The following is a 23,358-nucleotide window of genomic DNA, read 5'->3' as shown; positions in this document are numbered from 1 at the left end:
TGTTAAAACAAATGTGTATGGGTGCTGAAGATGATGCATCTTGATTCCCCGTAAAAGTCTAGTAGATTGTGATACCAAATACTCTGCTCATCAAAAAACGTAATGCTCCTTTTGGGACATTCTGGAATTTTTTGAAAATATGACCCTCAGGTTGCCTGTTTGCATCATTACCCTTTTTCTGTGCCTAACTCTCCTCAGAACATCAAAAAACATAATTTCTGACCCACTCAGTCGCTCATATGGCCCACAGAAACTCCAAATGCTGGTCTTAGTCTTCCTTAGATATTTTAAACTGTATAAAAGCATCAAACATAGACAAAGGGATCTTAAACTGAATGTTTCTGGTGGTAATGTAAGCCATTCCTTGCTCTGACTGTTTGTTTTTGTCCTCTCAGTGCCGCTGCCAGCTGCGACGAACATGAATGTTTATGATGAGACCACGAGCACCATGAGGGTGAGCTGGGGAGAGGCTGCTGGTGCCACGGGCTATATGCTGCTATACAAATCCATCAACGCCACTGAGCCTCAGCTGGAGAAGGAGGTAAAGTAATGTGACCTTCAAATGCAGCGTGTGAGGTTGTGTTTTTAACTTGGGACATAGCTCCTTTGTACCAAGTAACAACCAAACAGATATGTGATGAGTTGTTTTGCTTCTTCGAGGCTTCTTACTTTGTATATAATTAGTTGACAGCATAGATTGTATATATCTATGGGGGACACATCTCCACATCTCCATTTCCACCAGTATCCTGGACATGGCTGTTGCAAACTCTGTGATGGTGGAGTTCCTGCCCATACATTCAAAATTTCATAAGGTCAAATAACTCATTAAAACCAAACTTATCAGGAAAAAGAAAATAACACATAAACAAACACTGACGCGATAAGGACTAACAAGTTTAATGACTAAAACCATCTTTTGGAAAAATGTATTTGGCCCATGTTCCATTGACTTAAATGGAGGGGGCAGGGTCTTGACCTATATTGCAGCTGACCACCAGGGGCGATGGTTTGGCTGCACTTTGTCCATCTTTATATACAGTCAGTGGTTGACAGTGGCTTGCCAGTAGCTTAGTTCTGCTAAACTAAATATCTGCATCGATAAACAAAACAAAATTTCATGTTAGTGTCATGCACTTTTCTTTGGTGTTGCATTACCAGTAGTTTAGGCCTGCTAATGTTTTATTATCCTTATGCCCTGTTAGCTAACTCACTGAAATGAGAGAACTAACTAACTAACTAACTAACTAAAACTAGTTTTAATCCAAATTTAACAAGCTAGCTAGCTATGATGGCATTACAAACTGATGTTACAATGTGAGATGAATGAAACTGCAACAAATGTTATGATGACAAAACATCAACCCCAAGTTGAAGTATCTTTCTTATTTTGCACAATGAATGAATGTAACATACATTAATCCTTTGAAACCTGGTAAAATTGGCTTGATTTCTTTCAAAAAATTTGGAAGAGGACAATGAGCAATGGAGGAAGAAATGACCCCCCAAATTAGCAAGAAATTAGTACAGTACAAGAAAATTACCTTAAATTGAAAATAAATATAATTTAAAAAAATTACCTTGAAAAAGTGCCTAAAAATTAATAAAAAATAAAAAATAATTTTGTAACATAATTCTTTTCCATAGACATCTTTACCTAGCTTTTTAAAATTAATTTTCTAAATCTACTAATAGCTTGAACTGAACTAATTAACTAAAGCAACCTGTGCTTAATAAAATAAAAAACTTAACTCAATAAACTAAACTAATACTAACTAAAATAACTAGAGTCAAAGTAAGCCTTTACAAACCAAGCTGGACACACCCCTGCCTGTGAATAATGGGAAATGGAGTCTTCATATGAAATTTAAGGAGAATACAGTGGAAAAAATACAGAGTATACATAATAACACACCAAATGAGGGAACATGAATCCTAACCTTAGCCCATAAAACAAACAGCTTTAACATGAAAATGTCATAGTTTTCCAGGGGGGACCAGCATTTAGTCCCCGAATGTCCCCACAATGTGAGCAATACAGGGACACTTCAACAGCTAGAATAGAAACGCTTTGAAGCATTAGACGCACACACAAACTCACACACGTCTTAATTTGTGTGCTCAGCATTTCCACATTGATTTTATAAGAGCGGGCTTCTGCTCGCGCCGCCTCACTGCTTCCAGATGGCGATGCGATGAACGCTTCACAGAACGGGAAGTGGACTTTAGCAGTGCGGCTCAGGCCAGGCAGAGCCCTCAGACACAGTGGGTAATGGGAAGGATTAGCTCATAAAGCCTGAAGTCATCAAGATGATATAAACAGAACACATGCTAAAGGGGCGGAACGGGTGGCGTTAACCTACATGTGCAATTAAACAGCAGAGGAAAATGTAAGGGATGATTTATTGCGCAGAGAGGTGGTCTTTACCGGAATATATGCACCCGAAGTGGGAATCAGGACCTCAGAACGAAGTGCACCATTTATCAACATGAATCATTGGACATGAAAAACTAATTAAAATGATTAAAGTGTATTTTAAACACACGGCGTGTTCCCATTTAAAGCACCATTAACTAGTATTTGAACCCATTTAATGCAAGCTTGGAAAAATCATGAAAGAACTATGCTATACACTGAATAATGGTAAACAATAAAGTATGGACTACATGACCAAAATTGTGTAGACACCCAAACAACCAAACCCATGAGCTTTTATATGCAGCTTCTGGGTTGACTTTCCACCTCAATTCAGAAACTATCGGCAGAGATTTGCTCATAATCTAACATAAGAGGTCTAACACTTATTTTTGTGATAAGACTTGGCTCAGAGTTCTTGTTCATGCCAAACATTTTGGATGGGGGGGTTCCTGTATAAACCAGTATGTATAAACCAGTCAAGTTCGTCCACACCAAACTGCAGAAACCATTTCTTTATGGAGCTGGCTTGATTCCAGAAAGAGACAAAAACTACTGACTCAAAGTTGGAAGTTGTCTAAAATATCACATGTATACTGTGGCTGTGGTTAAAAACATCCCAGGATCAAAAGTACAAAGAACACTGGTCTCAGTGCTTTTGGTGTCATTGTATGCTGTAGGTAATTTGTAATAAATCTGGCTAAAAGGCGCAGAAACACTGGTATGGAGCGCGTAACTACATTACTTTTTCAGCAAGATTGCATACTTTTTTCAGTTTATGTTTGCAGGAATGAGAGTCTGGTGTGCTCACCATGCGATGAGTTAAAAGAACAAAAACAAAAACACATTTTTACAAATCCTGTCTTTCCCTACTGTCCTTTTGTAGGTACGTGTTGGAGGAGATGAAACTAACGTCCAACTGTTGCAGCTGATTCCTGAGACAGAGTACGCCATCAGACTTTTCGCCTTGCATGGAGAGGCAACTAGTGAGCCTCTGGAGGGGAGAGGAGTCACCTGTGAGTAATGCTTTTCTGATTATGTATGTATATTATATGAGTTTTAGCTCCACTGACATTTCCAAGAGGCAGAGCTCCTCTGAAGACAGACAAAATCTGGTTAAATTAAAGTTTGTTTGTTTGTTTGCGTACTTTTCTTCATTACATGACATTTGTATTTTTTATCTTTATTGAGGTGAGTTTCTTAATCCCACCTGCACAACCTAGTTTCTTAATCCCACCTGCACAACCTTGTCCTCTTTTATTGTTGATTTCTATTGTTTTGTTTTTTGCAAATCTTTAATCTTATGGAACGTCATGGTGGAAAAACATATCATACTGCCCATAGAAACTCCATAAAAACACCTCTTGTATTGAGAAATGTTTGAAGATATTTGAGCACATCTTTTCGTTAATTGATGTATTGCGGGGAAAATAATTGTTATGCTCACTGCACTAGATTTCCAGGATTGCAGAACTAACAACTTTTAAAATGTAACTTATTTTTATTAGAAAAGGTAAAAGGTTTCACAGATTTTAGCAGTTTTATTTTCATGTCAGCTGTTATTTTACTAGAACTGGATCACATCTACCACATCCTGGAGTTCACATTTTGGACTGAGAACTTACAGATAGAAAACAGATGCACTGAAAAACAGAGTATCCTAAGCAGGAGCACTTGAAAACTGAGCTGCTGTCTGTTTTTCAATTTTTCATGAACTTCTGGTCATTTAGCATTGTTTAATGTCTCCACAAAGATATTGATGGTGATGATAGGATTGTAAATGATTTTGTGCTTCAGTCTTGATGTTTTTTAAAGTTTTAATGGATGTCCATTCCCTGTCCTCCCTCAGTGCCTGTGCCTCCCGCTGGAGTGCTGAGAATCACCGATGTTACTCACAGCACAATGAGGCTCAACTGGGACACTGCTCCTGGAGCTGTCCGCAAGTACATGATCACCTACAAACCAGAGGAGGGAGACCTGAAAGAGGTAAAAATATGGTTTTCTGAGTTTCCTCCAATACAGAATTACTTAAAATCACTGCATGGGCACTGGCTTTATTAAATTACAGGCTTAAAATGCACCAAATCCCCCAGACTAAAGCTTAAAAAATGGTCTGATGTGGTAATGTAGCCATACCTTTTCCATTAAGTAAGCATTATGAACAAACCACAGATGTTAGAATACTAAACTGAAATATTAAACATTACATATTTTTTTTTACCTCTCTAATAAGGTTAGTGAAGTGGGAGTAGATATGAAAAAAAGGTTGGATGAAAGAAAAGTGATTTGATGTTTTTCTCTATATTATGAGTGTAAACTAAATTTGCTGGACTGCTGGCTAGACATATACTTCACCTGGAGTTTTGAGAAGTTGATGGACATTTTTCACGATTTTATTACCCACTATACACCGGATCACCGTGACACTGCACTCAACAGTCACTTCTGGGTAGACAGCTGGCAATTGCTTTGAGTTGAGAGATATGGAAAATCGGCAAAACTGATCATTTCTGCTTTCAGAATTTTTGACAAACCAAATCTACTGGCATGGAAGTTAAGCACTTCTGTGGATGGGACCCACAGCAAAACATATTTTAGCCTTCTAAAAATTTTTCTTTTTAAAAATCGGTATCAGTGTAATTGTACGCCATATTTGACAGATTTTCTTAACTTCACATATCCACTGATAGAGGCAGCGGTAGATTGTTTTTGTAAATGAGGTCTGATGGTTTTGAGCTTCAGTTCCCTGTAAGAAAAGGGTATCTGGTGGCAAGGTAAAGCAGTGAAAAACAAACTGAAACAGATTTTTTTTAAATGGGCCTCATTGTAGGTGGCTAAAAACTAACCAATTGAGGCAACAGTTGCTTAGTGCTATTTGATTTTATATACATGACACAGGGATTTTCTGCCCGGAAGTTACTGAGAGCAAACATTGTGATTCAGTCAATAAGCAAACAGTTGTTTGATTTTAGTTATTTGTGTCTTGAAGCAGTCAATTCATCAATCTAACCAACCTAAATGTTTCACATGCTCCATTTTGGTATCAAATAATCTCCATTTGCTGTTAAAGTACATCTGTTTTCTGTGATTATGTAAGATTTGCAAGGAAATCTTTAGAAGATTGTGTAGGTTTTGTTTGTTTTGGAATCTGTGAATCCCGAGCAGAATCCTCCTTTTTCCTTGTTGTGCAGTTCAAACACCATCTAAGCCGTCAAAATTGTCTTCATGTGTAATACCGGGATGCACAGCTGTGACCTTTTCTTTTGGCAGGTATCAGTTTGTTGCTCTTTTTACAGCAAAGTGGCTGCAAGACTTGTTTGAAACTGTTTATATTGTTTTTAAGTTCATTCAGAGGTGGCTTTAAACAATAAAACCTTGGCGAGAGCTTAGTAAGGGTGAAGCTTTGGTCCGCAGTGATATCTTCATTCCGGGAAAGTGACCAAGTCATGACCAAGTCAAGAGTTACAGCAGCTTCACTTTGTTGGCTGATCGTTACGAGAAAAGCAGTCTGCTGGCAGAGAAGCACTGGCTCAGGACGTCAGCCCAGCCTGACTGGATCATCCCAGCACCACTCTGTCCTCATAATTTCTCACTTGGATGTCAGCGGAGGACAAACAGTCTGGGATGAATCGGCAGCCCAAGGTGCCGTCCGCGGACACCTGCGAGACATTTCCAGAAAGCTGTGATGGATGACACGCAGCAGCTAAACTCCTCTTAAGGATTACTGCCGAGGACCTTGTGTCTCTATAGAAGAAACCCACACGTTGGATTAGTGCCTGCCTAGTGCTGCTTACTTTACTAAGCTCTCCCCTGAAATGGAAAACTCGACTGAGGAGAGAGGACTCAGCGCCATATACACCAAACTCAACTTAATTGTCAATTCAGCTATATCCACGGGATGTAAAGAGGATCAAAATACTGTCGCTGTCGAACCACAAAACAAGGGTTTAAAAATTCCAGGATAAAATCCAAATACTGAAAAAAAGGTTTAAAATATTTACCAATTAAGTTCAGGGTTGGGTGGGACCAAAATATGGCACAGATCAAGAACAAAAAAAAGCCCTACAATAACCCAAAATTACTAAATAGCAAAACTTTGCCCTGATATTCTCTGACTTATAATTATACAGTTCAGTTTTATCTATTCCTGAATATTTTGGTCTTTTCAAAGACTCCTTGGTTCACATAATACCTTCATTAGAGTTCCTGAATATCTTAAAATATAGCCTCTGTAACTAAAGATATTCCTGTAATTAGTTGTCAAACTATTGTAAGTGTGACCTTTTGGAGAAACATTACTGACACATTTGTGTAATTGCAGCCAATTTTATCCAACACATGCACATTTAAACTCTGTGTGATCCTCCGAGAATTGATGGTATTAAACCTGTATGTGGATCTATGAAAGCATGATGCAGATTAAGAACATTTTCTTTTAATTCAAACAACAAAATTAGAGGATTGTGCAGCTTTGATCACTGTATCTGTGTGATTTTTAGTTTCTGATGATTAACTTTGTCACTGGCAGGCTGAAGTGAGTGGTGACATCACCACCCTGGACCTGACAAACCTCATCTCCCAGACTGAATACGATGTGGCCGTCACCCCGATTTATGACGAGGGACCTGGAAACCCGATGCTTGGAAGCGCCATTACAGGTCTGAATCTGCTTTTCATTTTTGTCTTTTGTTCGTCCAGCAAAGGAAAATATATGGCCAGGGATTAGTGAGAAAATACTATAAACTTAGCCATTAAGTACGTCAAATGTGATTAAACTGACAAAACGTCTCCAGTGCCTGAACAGTACATGTGTTTCAGAGACGTGCGGCGTTTGTGATGGTGATGAGTTCTGTATTAACTTTGACTTTACTTTACTTCCCCTCCTGGATTGAAAACAGCTTCCAGAGAGGTTGGACTCACTCTGTGTGTGATCATTTACTGCACTGGCTCTGTTTACCATTAATCCCCTGTGAACTGTGCAAAAACACACACAAGTTTGTAGTTCTACACTTGTGAGGACCCCCACTAACAAAATAGATTCTTTTTGCTATTAAGACCTCTGAATGACTGCACGCATCTCAGATTCATTCAATAATTCAAATATGTCTGGTGTTGCACTTATTGACAGCTATTTTGCCCACTCAGTGAAACAATTGAGTTAGCTACGTTCATAAGACAAAGCATCAGATAAATTGCCACAAGCGTGATTGAGATTTGACCCAGCTGTACAGGTTATTATAAGTCAAATTATAGAAAGAACAACTATTTAACTGACATATTTCTTCAATTAAGTTAACTGCTCCAAAGCTTCTGTTTATAACAATAAAAAAAAACAATGTTTGCCAGACAGATATGTAACTTGCTACTGATTATTTAGTGCAAAACAAAACAAAATACCCCAAATCCCTAGAAGAAATTGGCTAACATGAACACAATGCCAGGCTGAATGAATTAAATCAAACAAATTGTCAATTAAGTCTGACTTTAAGAGCACTCTGACCCTCACCCAACTCTTTAACCAAGAAATGCAGATCAAATAATATGTCCGAACAATTCAGAAATGTCCTTCTTGTCAAGGGGTATAGTCTGGGCCCCCTCAAAGATAGCCATACAACCACTACAAACACACGCACACACACACACACACACACACACACACACACACACACACACACACACACACTTTCATATGCCCACGCACACACCTACACACTTTTCAAATGCCTGCGCACACAAGCACAAACACAAAACCAAACACATATAATTGTAACAGGCCATGTTGATGAACTACTACACACTTGTAGTTACAGTAAATAGCCTTCATATGATGTTGCCTCATTTCTCAGAACCTCCTCGTAATTACCTTCCTCCCACTTGTTTCTGTCTGTGTGAACAGATGTCGTTCCTGCCCCCAAGAACCTGCAGTTCTCTGAGGTGACCCAGAACTCATTCAGAGCCACCTGGGAGCACGGGGCCCCAGACGTGGCCCTTTACCGCATCGGCTGGACCAAGAAAGGCGAGGACAGCCCCCAGTTTGTAAGTTAGTTAGCTACTTTGGGAGGAGATTTCATCTTAAATGCTATTTTGCAGCTACAGTCTGATTTCACATGCAGCCTCTAAAAGACCAGAGTAACAAGAGTTTTGTTCAAAACCAAAATGTAAACAAAAGGACAAGGTTCAAAAAATCACTGTACTTTACCATATTTTATCATGTTTTAGGTCACTGACTACAAATCACAAATGCTTTACATTGCTATCTTATTCACAAGGTACAGCTTTGTAGTTTTTTTTTAGGTTGATTTCCCATTTTCCACTCAGCTACTGGCTTCAATAATTGGCAGTCCAACGCAGTTACATTTTCACATCATCATGCATTTCTTCTGTTGTCAATACTTGATTATGGTGTGGCAAAACTTAAAAGTTTGTTATCATGTGTCATGATAAGTTCTCTGAAAGGGTTAAAGCAGTGTGAAATTCATTCTGCCTAACTGTACCTGGAAGATAGGAAATCAATATAAAAACACACTTGTCAACATACAGGATATGTCTTAGTCCTGAAGAAGCTTTTGACTAAACCTCAACAGCTGGGAAAATGTTCTGCAAAGATACACGTGAACGAGGGGTTTTATTAAGTCGTAAACATTAAGCATAAAAAAAACTTATAAAAAAGCCATGCAAACTTTGTCCCATGTGCCGTCCAGTGAGGCATGTGTTTGCTTCAACATATTAACTCATCAGTGGATGAAAGTTTAACTAATTACCCTCTTCAGATATTGTTAATCATTGTGCATTATATTCAGGTGTATTTAGTCTATTTCGCGGGAAGAAACTGAGGTGGGCAAAGATACATTTACAAAAGTGTAGACGAATGCTTAGACCAAGACATCTGGCTTCTTGACTTGTTTCCAGATTGTATCTGGATTTGTTTTGTCCACTTTACTTTTCTCTTTGTTATCAAAAAATGCATCTTCGGCAGCTGTATAAATACTTCTGTGAAGTTTTTCACTTTTAGCCTCACAGTATTTCAGTCTTCTGATTAAAACTGAAGCCTGAAATCAAATACAGCAGTACAGGCTCACTTGCTACTCTGACTTTCCGAACTAGTGAGAATTAAAACTGTTAACCTTCCAGTCAGCCCTCTCTAAAATGCAGACTTGGTGGATTATGAAGCTAGGTATGGTTTTGTTTAAATGAAACAGTCGTGCTGTGGGACTGTCATTTAAATTTTTTGTTATTACTGAAGTAGAAGAGACGATTACAAGAATGATCCATTGTGGTTTCACAGATCCCTTAAACTGACATGCTTCACAAAACTCAGTTATTGTGTTCGCCAAGACTTAAGTAAAAAAATCCAGTTTAGCTGCAGCAACAATAATGCTCCCTTTGTTTTCTTCTTGTTATATTTTGGCCCTCCAAGTTTGTTTTTGGGCCCACTTTTGCCTCCCCACCCGATATACTCTTCAGCACAAACATGTGTGAATGAAATCCATACCAGGTTGTATTATTACAGTCTTAGTCCAGCTCTGACTTTCAAAATGTTTGACTTTCTTTATGGGTTGATGGAAACCCTGCACTGTGGTTCTTGTCTCAGAGGTCAGACTTTAATGAAATGCATGCGGGAAAATCTGCGGGATAAAGTTTTTTTAAAAAACTTTATTGTCCTTATGTTTCAGTCAAGTATGTCAAATCAATGGCTACACACTTTTTCTAACTTTACATCAATGTCACGGTAAAGTAAATCAATGTCGCAGTCCACTGAAACAAGCTGCAGACTTTTTGTTTCTAATGTTCCAACCTCTCCAGCAAAAGCACAAGCCTTTACATGCAGTTTTATTACTGCTCCTAATGTTAGATTGAAACGGAGGTTGAAAGGAAAACAAGCATCACACGTATTTGGAAGAAAACACTTGCAGAGCCTGCTTTACACAAAATATGTTGTGACATCTTTTTTTTTTTCCAATGGGGACACTACGGTGAGGGGAAACCTCATTCTAAACAATCAAGACGGCTTTGCTGCTGTGGGATTTTGTGTTTTAGTATTATTTTCAAATTCTGACGGCAAAAATAGCAACACTTGACAACAGACACTGTGATGCTGCACCATCACAGCTCATCCATACACGCTGTGGTCTGTTTACATTTGTCTGTTGTGCAGCACTATGTTACATGTTTCATTGCTCTGATTGGTTTTAGGTCAATCTAATTGCTTCCAGATACTTTTTGGTCTACAGCCATCAATAATGTCCCTTGGAAGTCGAAAATGAACAGAGAGATTCCACACTAACTTGCATTTGCAATTTGGTCTGGTGATGTCAGGCTAGAAGATTTCTTGCTTGTTATTATAACCCAAAAAGCCATTTGGATCTTGAAAGACACAGTTAAAATATCTTTCATGTCAGTCATGTCCTGCTACCTGGACTACTGACAGCTCCACACAGTCATTTTCCTTGTTGTCTGTTAACTTCCTCTGCTTCTTCTCATTCTGCCTCCATCACCAGGCTATCCTGAATAGCGATGAGACCACCCACGTTCTGCCCAACTTGGACCCCGACACTGAATACTCTGTCACCGTCACGGCCATCTACCCCGACGAGTCGGAGAGCGAGGACCTGATGGGAAGCGAGCGTACATGTAAGCACGCACCTCTCTCTCCCAGCTCCCAAAAAAGAACATTTTACATTTTACATGCGCTGATGTTACTTTAAAATAACGTTGTTTTCTCAACGTCTCTTTCTAGTGTTAAAGGCTCCGGATGGTATGTCATATAAGAAGGAGAGGTTCCTTTTCAGTGAAATGTTCATGATTTTGTGTGGAATGGTAATGTGGTCCAAAAGGGACAGTGTTGATGGAACCAGACCTTTTCTGTCTTGACTGCATGTGTGTGCATTTTAGTGCTTTACCGTGTGTTCACACCACAAACGACTTCGGAACTCAGTTGATGGATGTTTGTCGATTTTCTCTTGTCGGTCATGGCTGCGTTTTTCCGTTTTTAATTTTTCGTTGTTTCAGAAAAGCTTCGCAACTTTACTGTAGGCTTAGCTGAATAATACATGAAGACAAAAAGCACCTGTATCTGTTGGTGAACCTGTTGGAGGACTAGACTGGTTTACCACCTTGTGTATTATTTTTGTATAACATGGCACATTGCTGTGCATTATTTTATACTAATTACATAATAAATTACAATAATTTTACTTAGGTAATTGTTGAATCTCTATCGGTTTGGTATAGGATATATACGTTGGTATTTTTACAAGCCAAAATATTTCAGTGTCATATTTAACTGCTTTTTGCCTTTCCCTGTATTTAATTGCAGTGTGATGCAATATTAAATGGCAGCCCTTTAGAAATATGATGGTGTAAGCAGTACTGGAAACTAGTTTCAACCAAGCAGCTGTGACCCTGTTCTTTCTGTGGTCTATTTCTTTGTTTGCAAAACTTAATGAGATGCTTTAAAAGCAACGCCAGCTCAAAATCTAATTCAGACACATTAAGGCAGGCATGTCAAACCGGTCCACAGGGGGGCCGGTGTGGCTGCAGGTTTTGTTTCCAACCAAGTAGCAGCACACCAGACTTGACTCATTTAATCAACTGATCTCCGTCTTCAGACAGTTGATTGGTCAAACTGTGTGCTCTTGGTTGGTTGGCACAAAAACCTGCAGCCACACCGGCCCCCCTGTGGACCAGTTTGACATGCCTGCATTAAGGTATGTTGTAACATTTAATTTCTTAATTTTTTATTTTTTTCAAAAATCTTAGTAGTTTTCAATACAGTTGCACAAGTCTGTGCAGTATTTTACTACCTTACATTGAGTTTTTTGGAAAAAGTTAATAACTCTGGAAGAAAATATTATATAAATATTTTCTTTATCTCTATTTTTTTACATTGAGTGGCATAAACAAATTTATCATGTATAGCTAGATTTTAACTAAAACATTCCCAGATTTGCCTCTCAGTAGAATTACACAGTTTTAGATTGTGGTGTGAACGTAGATTCATAGCTTAAAATGCAAAACGTGTGAAAGTTGACCCGTAACATATCATCCTCCACAGACCTCCATCCATGTGAATGATTGTTTTAATTCACTGTCGGTCATTTTGTTTTTGTTCCCATCCTTCACCATTTTGTCATCATAACATTTTGCAGTTTCTTTCATCCCACATTGTAACATCAATTTATCACGCCATCACGTCATCCTTCATCAGTGTTTACCTCTTTTATCGTATTTGTGGTTTTGCATGTTGTTTGTATTATGAACAGTGTTTCTGCTGTAGACTTGGGGCTCAGTGAACTTTTAAGTCAAATAAATTAGCAAGAAGATTTTATTCTATTCCAGACTCAGTATCTGAAAAAAATTCTAACTCTGTTTTTTTGTTATAATCCCAATTTTTACTATAAACCTTCTATTTTTGTTGTTATACCATTTATATTCATGACCAAAAAAGTATGATTTAACCCCTAAAATTTTTTTTAAGTGTCATACCAAATTTCTTGGTTTTTTTTTACTTGCTTGTCCAAAAATGCTAAAGGGACATTGTGGAATTTGCAGATACAGTCGGGCACTAACTGTAATTTAAATGAAAAGTCACTGACCTCCAGCTCTGCTCAGAAGAACTTCATACTGCTTCTCCTGTTTTGCTGCCTCCATCCTAAAATTGACCCTTCCAGCTTTTATGACCTGCGAGATTGTGGGAGCGTCACCATCACTGCCATCATCTTCATCATCCTCACCACCATCATCATCTCTAATCCAACACGATTTACAGATTTCTCCCTTGTTTTTCTCACTGGATTTATCTGTGTGCTCCCAGTGCCCCCTGAGCCTCCTAGAAACGTGAGGGTTTTCAACTCCACCATCTCCTCGCTGTCAGTGAAGTGGGATGCCGCCCCTGGCCCTGTCCAGAACTACAAAATCACCTACAAGCCCGTCACTGGAGGCGAGCCTCTCACTGTAAGTCCAGTACTCATTTTACAGTCTGAATAATGCATGTCAAAAACTTTAGACAAAAATACAGTGCTGTCATCAGCATTCAGGAATCATAAAAAAATGCCCCCACAACACATGGAAAAATAAGTAACACTGTATTTAAAAGACCAAAAGAAAAGCAAAGAATTTCATTAAAAAAGAATAAAACTTATCAAAAAAATTAAAATTAATATAATAAGAAGTCTTAATAATAAGTTACAGTTTTATAATAATGCAACAAAGATGTTGTTTTTTTTCTATATTACTAGTTAAAAACGTAATATAGGTATTAGTATATTCATTATATGACAGTTATTGTCACCATTACAATATTGTACATTCCTAATTTAAGCCATACCAGAGTCTCTTGGGAACTAAAATTAAGGCAGGCATATTAAATTGGAATTCAATAAAACATTTGAATTGTGTATTTTATGCATAAATCTGGTGTAAATGGGAACCAAGCAGCAGAATTTGCATAGAAAAGTTTGCCTAAAAAACTCTCTCTCTCTCTCTCTCTCTCTCTCTCTCTCTCTCTCTCTCTCTCTCTCTCTCTCCACACACACACACACACACACACACACACACACACACACACACACAATGGCTTGGATCTTCAGTTTATCAAGAGACAAGTGCTGGAGCTGTTCCACTGACATTGAACAATGGAGCGACTGCAGAGATTTCTGAAATGTTTATCTTTTTTTACACCCAGATTGGCGTTATTCAAGGAAAGTTTTGTAAAATTAGAGGTTTACCAGAAAACAAATCCCTCTCTCTCCCATCACCACATGACTGTGAATGCACACTGGGCATCATCTGTTTGTGCAGGATTACAGAAACAATATGACTGGATTCCTTTTTAGGGTGGATTTTCCTGATGGTCACGCAGATGGAGGATTTTTCTGTTTTTTTGGGGGGTGCGGTGATGCCGGCTGTGCATCTCCAGCGTGCTTTGGCTGCTCGATGACAAATCGATGGATATCTCAATGTGATGGGGAGCTTTAAATCTGTCATAAGAGTTTGCTATACGAGTCCCAGGGCACATATAGAAACCAATCAATTATGAACTGTTTGATATGATGGGAAGTTTTTTTCTCCCTCTTGAGATACATTTTCAGGATGTCCAAAAAAAAGACATAAGATTCTGCAGGAAAAAAAAAACTAAAAGAATTAAAAGGGAAACGCTATGTCATCCCCATGCATTTTACAGGATAAATCATTTGAAGTAAGGAATGTTTGAGTTATTTATAGATGACTGAAAATAAGTGACATATATTGGGACACGAGGTAGAAAAAAAGCAGGAGTTCTTAACTTAAGTAGCAAAAATGCTTTTGGGTTGTATTCTCCCATGTAAAAGTATCAGCAGTAATCTTGAAGTAAACTTTAAGCACCTCTTGTTTAGAAATTTAAAGTAGTTTTTACATGGCATGAAAACCATGTATCTTAAGAAGTCTCCCATAATACAGACGTAAAATAGCAGAACTCAAAACTTGACTGATGTAGTAATAGAAGAAACAGACTCAGTTACATTAGATTAAAGGAAAAATGTGTTCCTTAAAAAAAAAAAATAAATCCTTGCATTGATGGACCGGGTTTGAAACCATCCTCAGAAATCTCAACTGTGACTCAGGGTGATGATCAATATCATCAATTCACAGTAGAAATGTTTGACAACAAAACATCCAATAAATCATGGAACAGTTACTGCCAAAAACATTGCATTCACAGTACTGTACAAGTTGGTTTTTACATACAATCTCGCCTCTTGAGATGCACACAGACGTCATGTCTTGAGGGAATTTAACAAAAAGCCTCCAGCACTCTGGATGAGAAGTTTCTGGCTATTCTGAACTCCTTTGTCATAGTTTGACGTTTGGTTTATGACGGCGTCCTGTAGCGCAAATGTGTAGTGAGAGGAGTCCCTCGTTTGGCCACCTTGCTCACATTCCTGTGCGATGACTCAACAGTGATTAGCACTGGAATTAACTTGAAAGAACTGCGGGCTGTATGAAAAGAATTTCAGGGAGTTCAAAATTTTATTGTGTCCCTGAGATGTTATGACAGTGTTCCCCCAAACAAAGTGTCAGGGTCGAATCATGATGTCAGCGGTACAAATCTGTCTAATGGATCTCTGATCCCCCTCACCGCGTCAGATGTGTATTCCAGAGGACTGAGAGCATCTGGTGTCGTGTTGTCGTCTGCAGGCTTGTTGTTTTTAACATCAGTCATATGAAACCAGACAGGATGTTTGTTTGTGCAGGATGAGCTCAGGGTTTCCTCACTGTTTTCAAAAAATGTAGGAAAATAGTAAATGTCCACTTTGGGAATTGTGCAACTATCATGGAAAATTATTGAAAACTACAGTTGTTTTAGGTCTAGGTTTGTGCTGATGCTATACATTATTAAAAATAGTGAAATGCCACAGTGAAGAGGAATGCTAGCTCTAGACTGACACGGACTCGCTGTAACTCCCAGTGGAATAAATCATACTGGACACCTACAGAGATGAAAATATGAAGAATTCCTGTGAGAGTATGCAGGCTGGTGTTGATTTTTGCCTTTTCTTTTACTTTTAAAAGATAAGTCAGGTCATTTTCTGTCATTTTCTTATTATGAACAAGTCCCAGAAAAGCCACAAACCAACAATGAATGTATTAACCAGATATGGGAACAATTACATGAAAATCATCTTACTCATGAAAGTATCAAAATGAAATACCACATACTGTTATGAGAAAACTGGTTCATCTGGATACAAGGAATCTCTAATTTGAAAATAGTGAAATACCTCCCATATAAAATGACAGTAATACATTTTAGTCATTTTATAGCATTAATATGGGTCTGACCCTAACCCCCTCCCTACACTGAAAAGATGAAAAAAACACAAGGTCAAAGTGTTTTGTTACAAATTGCTTATTTGTTGTATTGCGAAATACAGACTAAAAAATAATCAAAAAAATTATATGTTTATGTTTTTAATACATTGAAATACTGCCAAAGTCTGCTGCTAACTAGCAAGTATTTTGTGTGTATTATCTTCCTCTGTGCCATGGACCTCCATTGTTGCTCCATGTGTTTTGAATATTGACAGAATATTCAAAACACATCTATGAGCCACTCTGTTGCACTGGGTGACATGTTCCTTCATTACCAGGAACACACACACAGTAGTTTTTTTTTTTTTAATCTATCCCAAATACATAATTTCCCTGCCTGAGAAATGGACTATTACATTGTTGGTTTTGGTCTTTTTATAAGATTTATTGACAATAATACAACCTTGAATAATGCTAGAACTCCCCTGTATTAATCAGCCTCATAGAGAGCACTTTACTCTGATGACAGTAAATAAATATAAATTTCAATAGTCATTTTCAAGCTATAGCACCCCTTGCACAATGGATTTAAACTCAGAATTAATGTTCCAACAAGTTTAAAGTTACATTTAAAGCTCACAATAAAACAGTGTAGAGTTCTGGCAAGATCAGCTCTAGATAAACAGAAACTTATGACATAAACAAAGTAATTAAACAATAAAACAAAGAAAACAAATATTCAAAAGCTCATGAGCAGCATATGATGTTTCATAATTCCAGGGAGGGTAAAAATGCAAGTTTGGCCCAAGTTTTAACATAAATAGATGGATTCCTTCATTAATATTAAAACATGATAATACTTATTTAATGATAATGTGATGAATACAGTGTAACTGAATGAGCGGCTCAGTTGCCTTATGATTAAAAGATCATCGCATTAACAAAATGTCACAAGTTTGATATCCATAAGAGCCACTTGGAATAAAATATCCAGCCAAATACTTAACATACTGATGTAAATGTGATGAGATAGTCTCTGTCATCAATCTCTTAGCTACCAGGCAAACTGTTTACACCCTCCATGAATGTGTTTACAGCGTCGTATCCATTTCATGATGTACTGCAGTGTTGTTTGCTCAGGATTTTTCCAAAGGCCTACTTGGAATCTCTTCCAGAGAAATACTTTACTTACTCATGTAAAAATTATGTAAATACTTTGCTGACATTGCTGACATTGTCCTCAGAAACAGCAAATCGGTCTCCAAAACATGACACACTGCGAGTTACTGCGCATTTTTAGAGTTTCTGTTTAGTTCTTTTTTTTTTTTTTTTGCGGAAAAGCAGGGATAAATGATTTCAAATTTAGAGACATCAAGCTGCTTCCTTAAGCTATTTTGTACATTTTAATTTTAGATTTAATGAAGTCTTTTCTGCTCATTTTGCATTTTGTGTTACATTAGTTCTTTTTTTTTGTAATATCTAACAACCAGTGAAAAATGAAGTCTTTTAGAAACAATACTAGTATGAAAAAAGTCTCCTACAATAAAAAAAAACAACAACTATAAAATTAAAAGTCTAGTGTGTAGGATTTTTGGAGATATATTGACAGAAAAGGAATTTAATATTTATAACTATGTTTTCATTAATTTATAATAAGCTGAGACAGAGAATTATTGCGTTTTCGTTACCTCAGAATGAGCTGATTATATCTACAAACGGAGCTGGTTCTCGTCTATGGAGTCCGCCATGTTTTTCCTACAGTAGCCCAAAGTCGACAAACCAAAAACACCAGTTGGCCAGCTGTGTTTTTGTGTTGGCCACCCAAGTTCTCCTAAATGCTTGGCACAGTTTCAGTTCTGCGACCTCATCGCTAGATACCTCCAAATCCTACACACTGGACCTTTGAGATCATGGGCTTCATGTGAGCCCCTTAGAAAAAAAGAAAGTTTTAAAATTAGATTATGAAGATCGATAAACAACATGCATAAAGAAACATAAACTAATCCTGAAAGAAAAAAATCATGTTTCATGTTTGTATTTGTATTTTTACAGCTTTTATTTGATCTTTTGTGACTTTCATGTTCAAAGTGAATAACCCCACATCTGAGGACACTGACACAGACTGCTTACGATAACCATATGTCAGCGCTGTTACATCATTCGTTGCCAGAGACGTGTCGGCTGGCTGTGACCGTCTTGTTCATGCGTCAACCACTTGTCACTCAGCTTTGAGAAATGGTTGTGTCGCTCCAAAGAGAGACAAAAACATTTCTGTCTCTGCCAATGAGTCTCACTGCTGACATGTTTCCTGTGAACAGACGCAGGTTGGAGGGAAGAAGACCAGCGTCATCCTGCAGAAACTGGACCCTGACACGCTGTACACCGTCAGCGTGGCCGCTGTTTATCCCACCAGCATCAGCAAAGACATCAGCAGCGAAGGACAAACCAGTAAGAGTTGGATGTCACAGGAACAGTCAGGGCATTTTATAAAGAAGATATAAACGATCTTTTTCTGCTGTACCAGACAGTGGAACAGAAAATGGTATTACCAGTGGAAAAATACCTCACTGCAGTAAAACATCTACTCATGTCACCGTAAAACAAGTACTAATAGTGAATAAAAACAATTTTTTTATTTTCCGTTCTGTTTCTGTTAGATATAAAATCTGCAAAGTAACCTTAAACTGCAGCTTTTAGAAAATGTAGTGCAGTAAAGAATACAAAAGAAAATCTGCTGAAATAAACATATTAAATTGAAGTACAAGTACTTTAGTGACTCTCACTACCTGGAGTAAATAAACAGTGTCTCTGCTAATTAAACACATCTCTCTGCTCCCTCAGAGCCTCTGGGTGGAGTGAGGAACTTGCAGGTGTTGAACCCCACCATGACCACCCTAAACGTGCGCTGGGAACCCGCCGAGGGCAGAGTGAAGGAGTACAAAGTCCTTTATGTTCCTGCGGCCGGAGGAGCTGAGAGCATGGTAGGACTGGTAGGACAACCATCCGCTTCCTGTTGGCTGGCACTGTGCAGTGTGGAACCTGAAGCCAAATTATTCGCCTGTGTCTGAACATGTCCGGCGATTTCAAATCTTTTAATACCTGCTCGACTCAAAAATGTGTTCCACCATGTATTTCTGACTGGAATAATAGAACCAAATGCCTGTGATTCACTTATGCATGACAACAGTTTATGATGAACACGCACGATTTTCATCTGGCTGATGTGCTCATACTGCTTTTTGAAACAGCGCTCAGGCTGGACTCCTACAACTAGTCTGTTACTGTTGCAGCATGATTTGACTGGAGAGTTTTGCAGGTTAACTACTTTGCTCAAAGGCTTCCTGAAAACTGCTGTTGCTGCCATCTCAACCACTAACTTTCCATAGATATTTCCAGTTGCATTCTTGTCTTTTTGTCTTCTCTCAGCAGCTAATATGTATCATTTGTTGTTGAACTCAGGAAACAGTGTCTGCGGGCACAACCAATATTATGCTGCGAGGCCTGCAGCCTGACACCCTCTACACTGTCTCTCTGGTGCCAGTTTACGCTGCAGGAGACGGAAAGACAATGTCTGAGAATGGAAAGACAAGTAAGACCGAACACGAACCTGCATTTAAGTTGTACCATTTGAATTTTTCCAGGATAGATCTCACCAACTGTTGGTTTGTCCATCCAACATAAACTAATACACAGATGTTACATTTTACTGGAATTTAACAGTAAAGTTAGTAAATCAGACTAAATAAAAGGGAAAGTCAGAATGTACTCAGTGAGCTATGTTTTCTGTGCTAGAAAATATCAAAAGGTGTTAAGATACTCTGTAAATCTTTGAAAATCTGTGTTGAGAAACAAAGACAGCTTAAACTAAAACAATTATGTAAGTCAAGAGTCATTCAAATCTAACCTGTGCGTTGTACATTAAACAAAAATGATCTTGAATCTCAGTTAAGTTAAACAAAATCAAACACCAAACTGGCTTACACAAATAACCACCTGTTTTCCATACACCAATCACTAGCCTTGAATTAGATTGAATAATTTTTATTTGCAATAAGTATGGCTTATATACATACTGTATGAATAAATATTAAATAAGTAATAATGTAAGCACAGTCTCTCCAGGAGGCATTTTGTCACTCCCCCTTACTCAAGATACACATCACTCAGTCATGATAAAACACAACAGATTAATATGATGTCAAAATATTGTAATAATTTAGCCATGAGAATTTCTTAAAACACTGCAAGCAACTTGAAATGTCATTTTGTTCAGGACCACTGGGAGGAGTGAAGAACCTGAGGGTGACGGACCCCACCATGACCTCTCTGACTGTGAACTGGGACCCAGCTGACGGAGCCGTTCGCCTGTACAAAGTCTTCTTTGTGCCAGTTGCTGGTGGCCTAGAGGAGATGGTGAGACTTTATTAACACCTGTGTTCCCTGTGTGGACAAAAACAGATCAAGCAGCCAGTTTTGGCAACAAGTCTAAATTATTTTTGAATTAAATGTTGTTAAACAGGAACAAGTTCCTGCTGGAACCACCAACATCATCCTCAGGAACCTGATGCCCGACACACCATACACAGTGTCTGTGTTACCAGTCTACCCAGCCAGGGAGGGAAAACGCCAGTCAGAGGAAGGAAAGACATGTGAGTTACTGACTGAGGGGCTGCGTTTTTGTTTTTATTTTAGCCCGAATATACTTGCATTACAATAAGTTATGACAGTTTGACAGCAACAGTTTAACAATAATTTTCCTGTTTCCAGTGCCTTTGGGTGGAGTGGGCAATATGAAGGTGACCAACCCGACCTTCAGCACTCTCACTGTGAACTGGAATCCTGCTGACGGCAACGTTCAGGGCTACAAAGTGATCTATGTTCCTGTGGATGGAGGACCTGAGATTGTGGTAAGATCCTCTTTGCTCCTTTGTTTAGTTTATAGGAGAAATATTAAAATTATACATGGTTTAAAAAAACAAAAAAACGGCCAGATCTGAATGTAAAAATACAAAAGCTAAATTACTGGTCTCTGCATGATAAAGACTCTCATGCCAATCATCATAATGTACAGTACTCTCACAAATGATGTGATCCTGATTTATTTATCGGTTCAAAAAATAGCAACAAACAATAAATCAGCAGATCAGAAAGTAGTAATACTTGCAGTGGTGTATGGTAACAAAGTATGAATACTTCATTACAGAACTTAACTATTTTTCAAGATGACAGATTCAAAAAACTTTATTGTCTATCATATAGTAACATAAAATTTCCTTTGGTTAGGGGCTCACACAACATGAACAAAAAAAAATACACGAGACGCACATAAAATGACACAATCTGCACTTTACCTGAGTTTTTATTTTTCTGTCAACTTTCACTTTTACTCCACTACATAGCATTTTTGTTACTCACTAATACATTGAATAAAAATTTTATAAATTAAATTTTATAGAAATAAAGGTCAGAATTTTAAAAATTCTGACCTTTAGCTTTTTATTAACAGCATTTACTTGTTCTTTTACTTTCAACGCTTAAGTACATTTAAAAAATAATAATATATAATAATAATACGTTGACTTTTACTCAAGTAATATTTTAATAGTTGACTTTGACTTCATAAGTCATTTTCTAGTGAGAAATCTGTATAACTTTCAGGTACTTCATCCACCGCTGAACACTTATTACTAAAATATGATCAAATACAAAACATAAAAAGTTACAAATAAAGACTTACTTGAGACAGGCTTAATGGATTCAAGTCAAACTTGAGTCAAATCAAGTTAACTTTAGTAGAATTTAAAGGGGACCTATTATGCTTTTCCTTATTTTTTGTCCTTATGTTAGTTTTGGATGCTCATATTAAAAGTGGTTTCAAATATTGAACTCAACCTATTTTAAAGTAATTCCTGAGGGCAAAAGTACTCTCTCTCTGTTTTTCTACTTGCGAGACTTGCTGTCAGCTTGTGATGGATTTCTTTATATGGCCGTCTGCTCCAGGCTAATTACTACAAGTATTCACATTATGTAGCCTACATTGCTACATGTAGCTACATGCTAACGTTAGGGAAACATGCAATCTTGGTTGCTGATGTTAATTTCTCATCTGATGCGGATCAATGAATTATTCTAAACTAAATATTTATAATATATGGTGGGAAATCTATCCTTACAGAAGAAAAAGAAAATGACTGAGCTGAAAATAGAGGAAAAAAGTATATTTATTTAAAAAAAAAAAAAGACAGGTAATAACAACCAAACAAATGTATCATATATGAATTCTGTCTCAGTCATGAGGAGTTTTAGAGGCTTTAGACTGAGATAAACTTTTTTGATCTAGACTAGTGTCTTCTTCAGTTGTCTCAAATCTGATTGGCTGGTACAGTCTGCTGCTGGTTGACTTTGCAATCTGATCTGTCAACTGTTCAAGTTTCAAATGTTTTGGCACAGAGTGTTTGTTTGTTGTTTTTGAGGGACATCATGTGACTTTGACAGCCCCTTTCAATGTTTCATGATGAAATATGAGCGTCGTAGGTGTTTTAAAATAAGATTTAGAGGAAATCTTTAATTGCCTGCAGTAAAAAAATGAATCTGGTCAAACTGCAAGAAAGAGTGTCAAGACAGAACAAGACAATTGCTCTCTTTTGCAGGTTTTGCAGCAGAACTTAATAAAAAAAGCTGCTGGACTTGGTTTGAATTCTTGAAAAGAAACGAAAACGATCAAAGCCCTCAACTGGGATTTAGTGATGTCATGCTTTTTGACAGGATAATCCCCTCATGCCACACAATAGTGTCTAAATCCTTTTGCAAGAGAGCATCCGTCATCGCTGCATAATACATAGAAAATGTGAAGCTTATATTTTTGAAGCACAGCTTGTAGAGAGTAAGTATGTGTAAATCCTGGTAATCAGACGCTCGATCAGATTGTAAAGAGCCGTGAAATAACAGCTGACTGACGATTTGGCTGCTCGTGTTAGTCGGTTTAGAAATGGTGCATTTGTCTCTGTCCATTACACAACTTTTACCCCAGATTGGTGCATAAAAGTCAAAATTATTGAGGAATTCAAATTCTTCTCTACCAGAAGAATTTGAATGCATTTAATGTGGTTTCAAATGTTGTTTTTTTAGTTAAGAAGGAAAACAACAAACAA

The 23,358-nt window shown here is 37.7% G+C and overlaps 1 protein-coding gene across 5 annotated transcripts in view; it reads left to right on the top strand.

Annotated features, from left to right (window-relative positions):
• Positions 1-23,358, top strand: part of col12a1b (collagen, type XII, alpha 1b) — a 145,472-nt gene that overhangs the window by 50,678 nt on the left and 71,436 nt on the right. For 4 of the 5 annotated variants that reach the window (XM_088089736.1, XM_042503437.2, XM_042503434.2 and 1 more), the window contains exons 24-37: positions 396-541; positions 3,303-3,432; positions 4,266-4,402; positions 6,945-7,074; positions 8,313-8,452; positions 10,915-11,047; positions 11,154-11,171; positions 13,230-13,369; positions 18,526-18,655; positions 19,049-19,188; positions 19,667-19,796; positions 20,481-20,620; positions 20,727-20,856; positions 20,975-21,114. In XM_088089736.1, the coding sequence (XP_087945862.1) occupies positions 396-541; positions 3,303-3,432; positions 4,266-4,402; positions 6,945-7,074; positions 8,313-8,452; positions 10,915-11,047; positions 11,154-11,171; positions 13,230-13,369; positions 18,526-18,655; positions 19,049-19,188; positions 19,667-19,796; positions 20,481-20,620; positions 20,727-20,856; positions 20,975-21,114 (1,784 nt within the window). The remainder of the gene's footprint in view (positions 1-395; positions 542-3,302; positions 3,433-4,265; positions 4,403-6,944; positions 7,075-8,312; positions 8,453-10,914; positions 11,048-11,153; positions 11,172-13,229; positions 13,370-18,525; positions 18,656-19,048; positions 19,189-19,666; positions 19,797-20,480; positions 20,621-20,726; positions 20,857-20,974; positions 21,115-23,358) is intronic. The other variant, XM_042503436.2, reaches the window with a different exon arrangement.

This window comes from Plectropomus leopardus, chromosome 16 (genome assembly GCF_026936395.1).
Source record: "Plectropomus leopardus strain MGB_pleo_1.0 chromosome 16, ASM2693639v1, whole genome shotgun sequence".
Classification (NCBI taxonomy): Eukaryota; Metazoa; Chordata; class Actinopteri; order Perciformes; family Serranidae; genus Plectropomus; species Plectropomus leopardus.
Note: the sequence above shows the minus strand (reverse complement) of the source record. Positions and strands in the feature narration are given on the sequence as shown.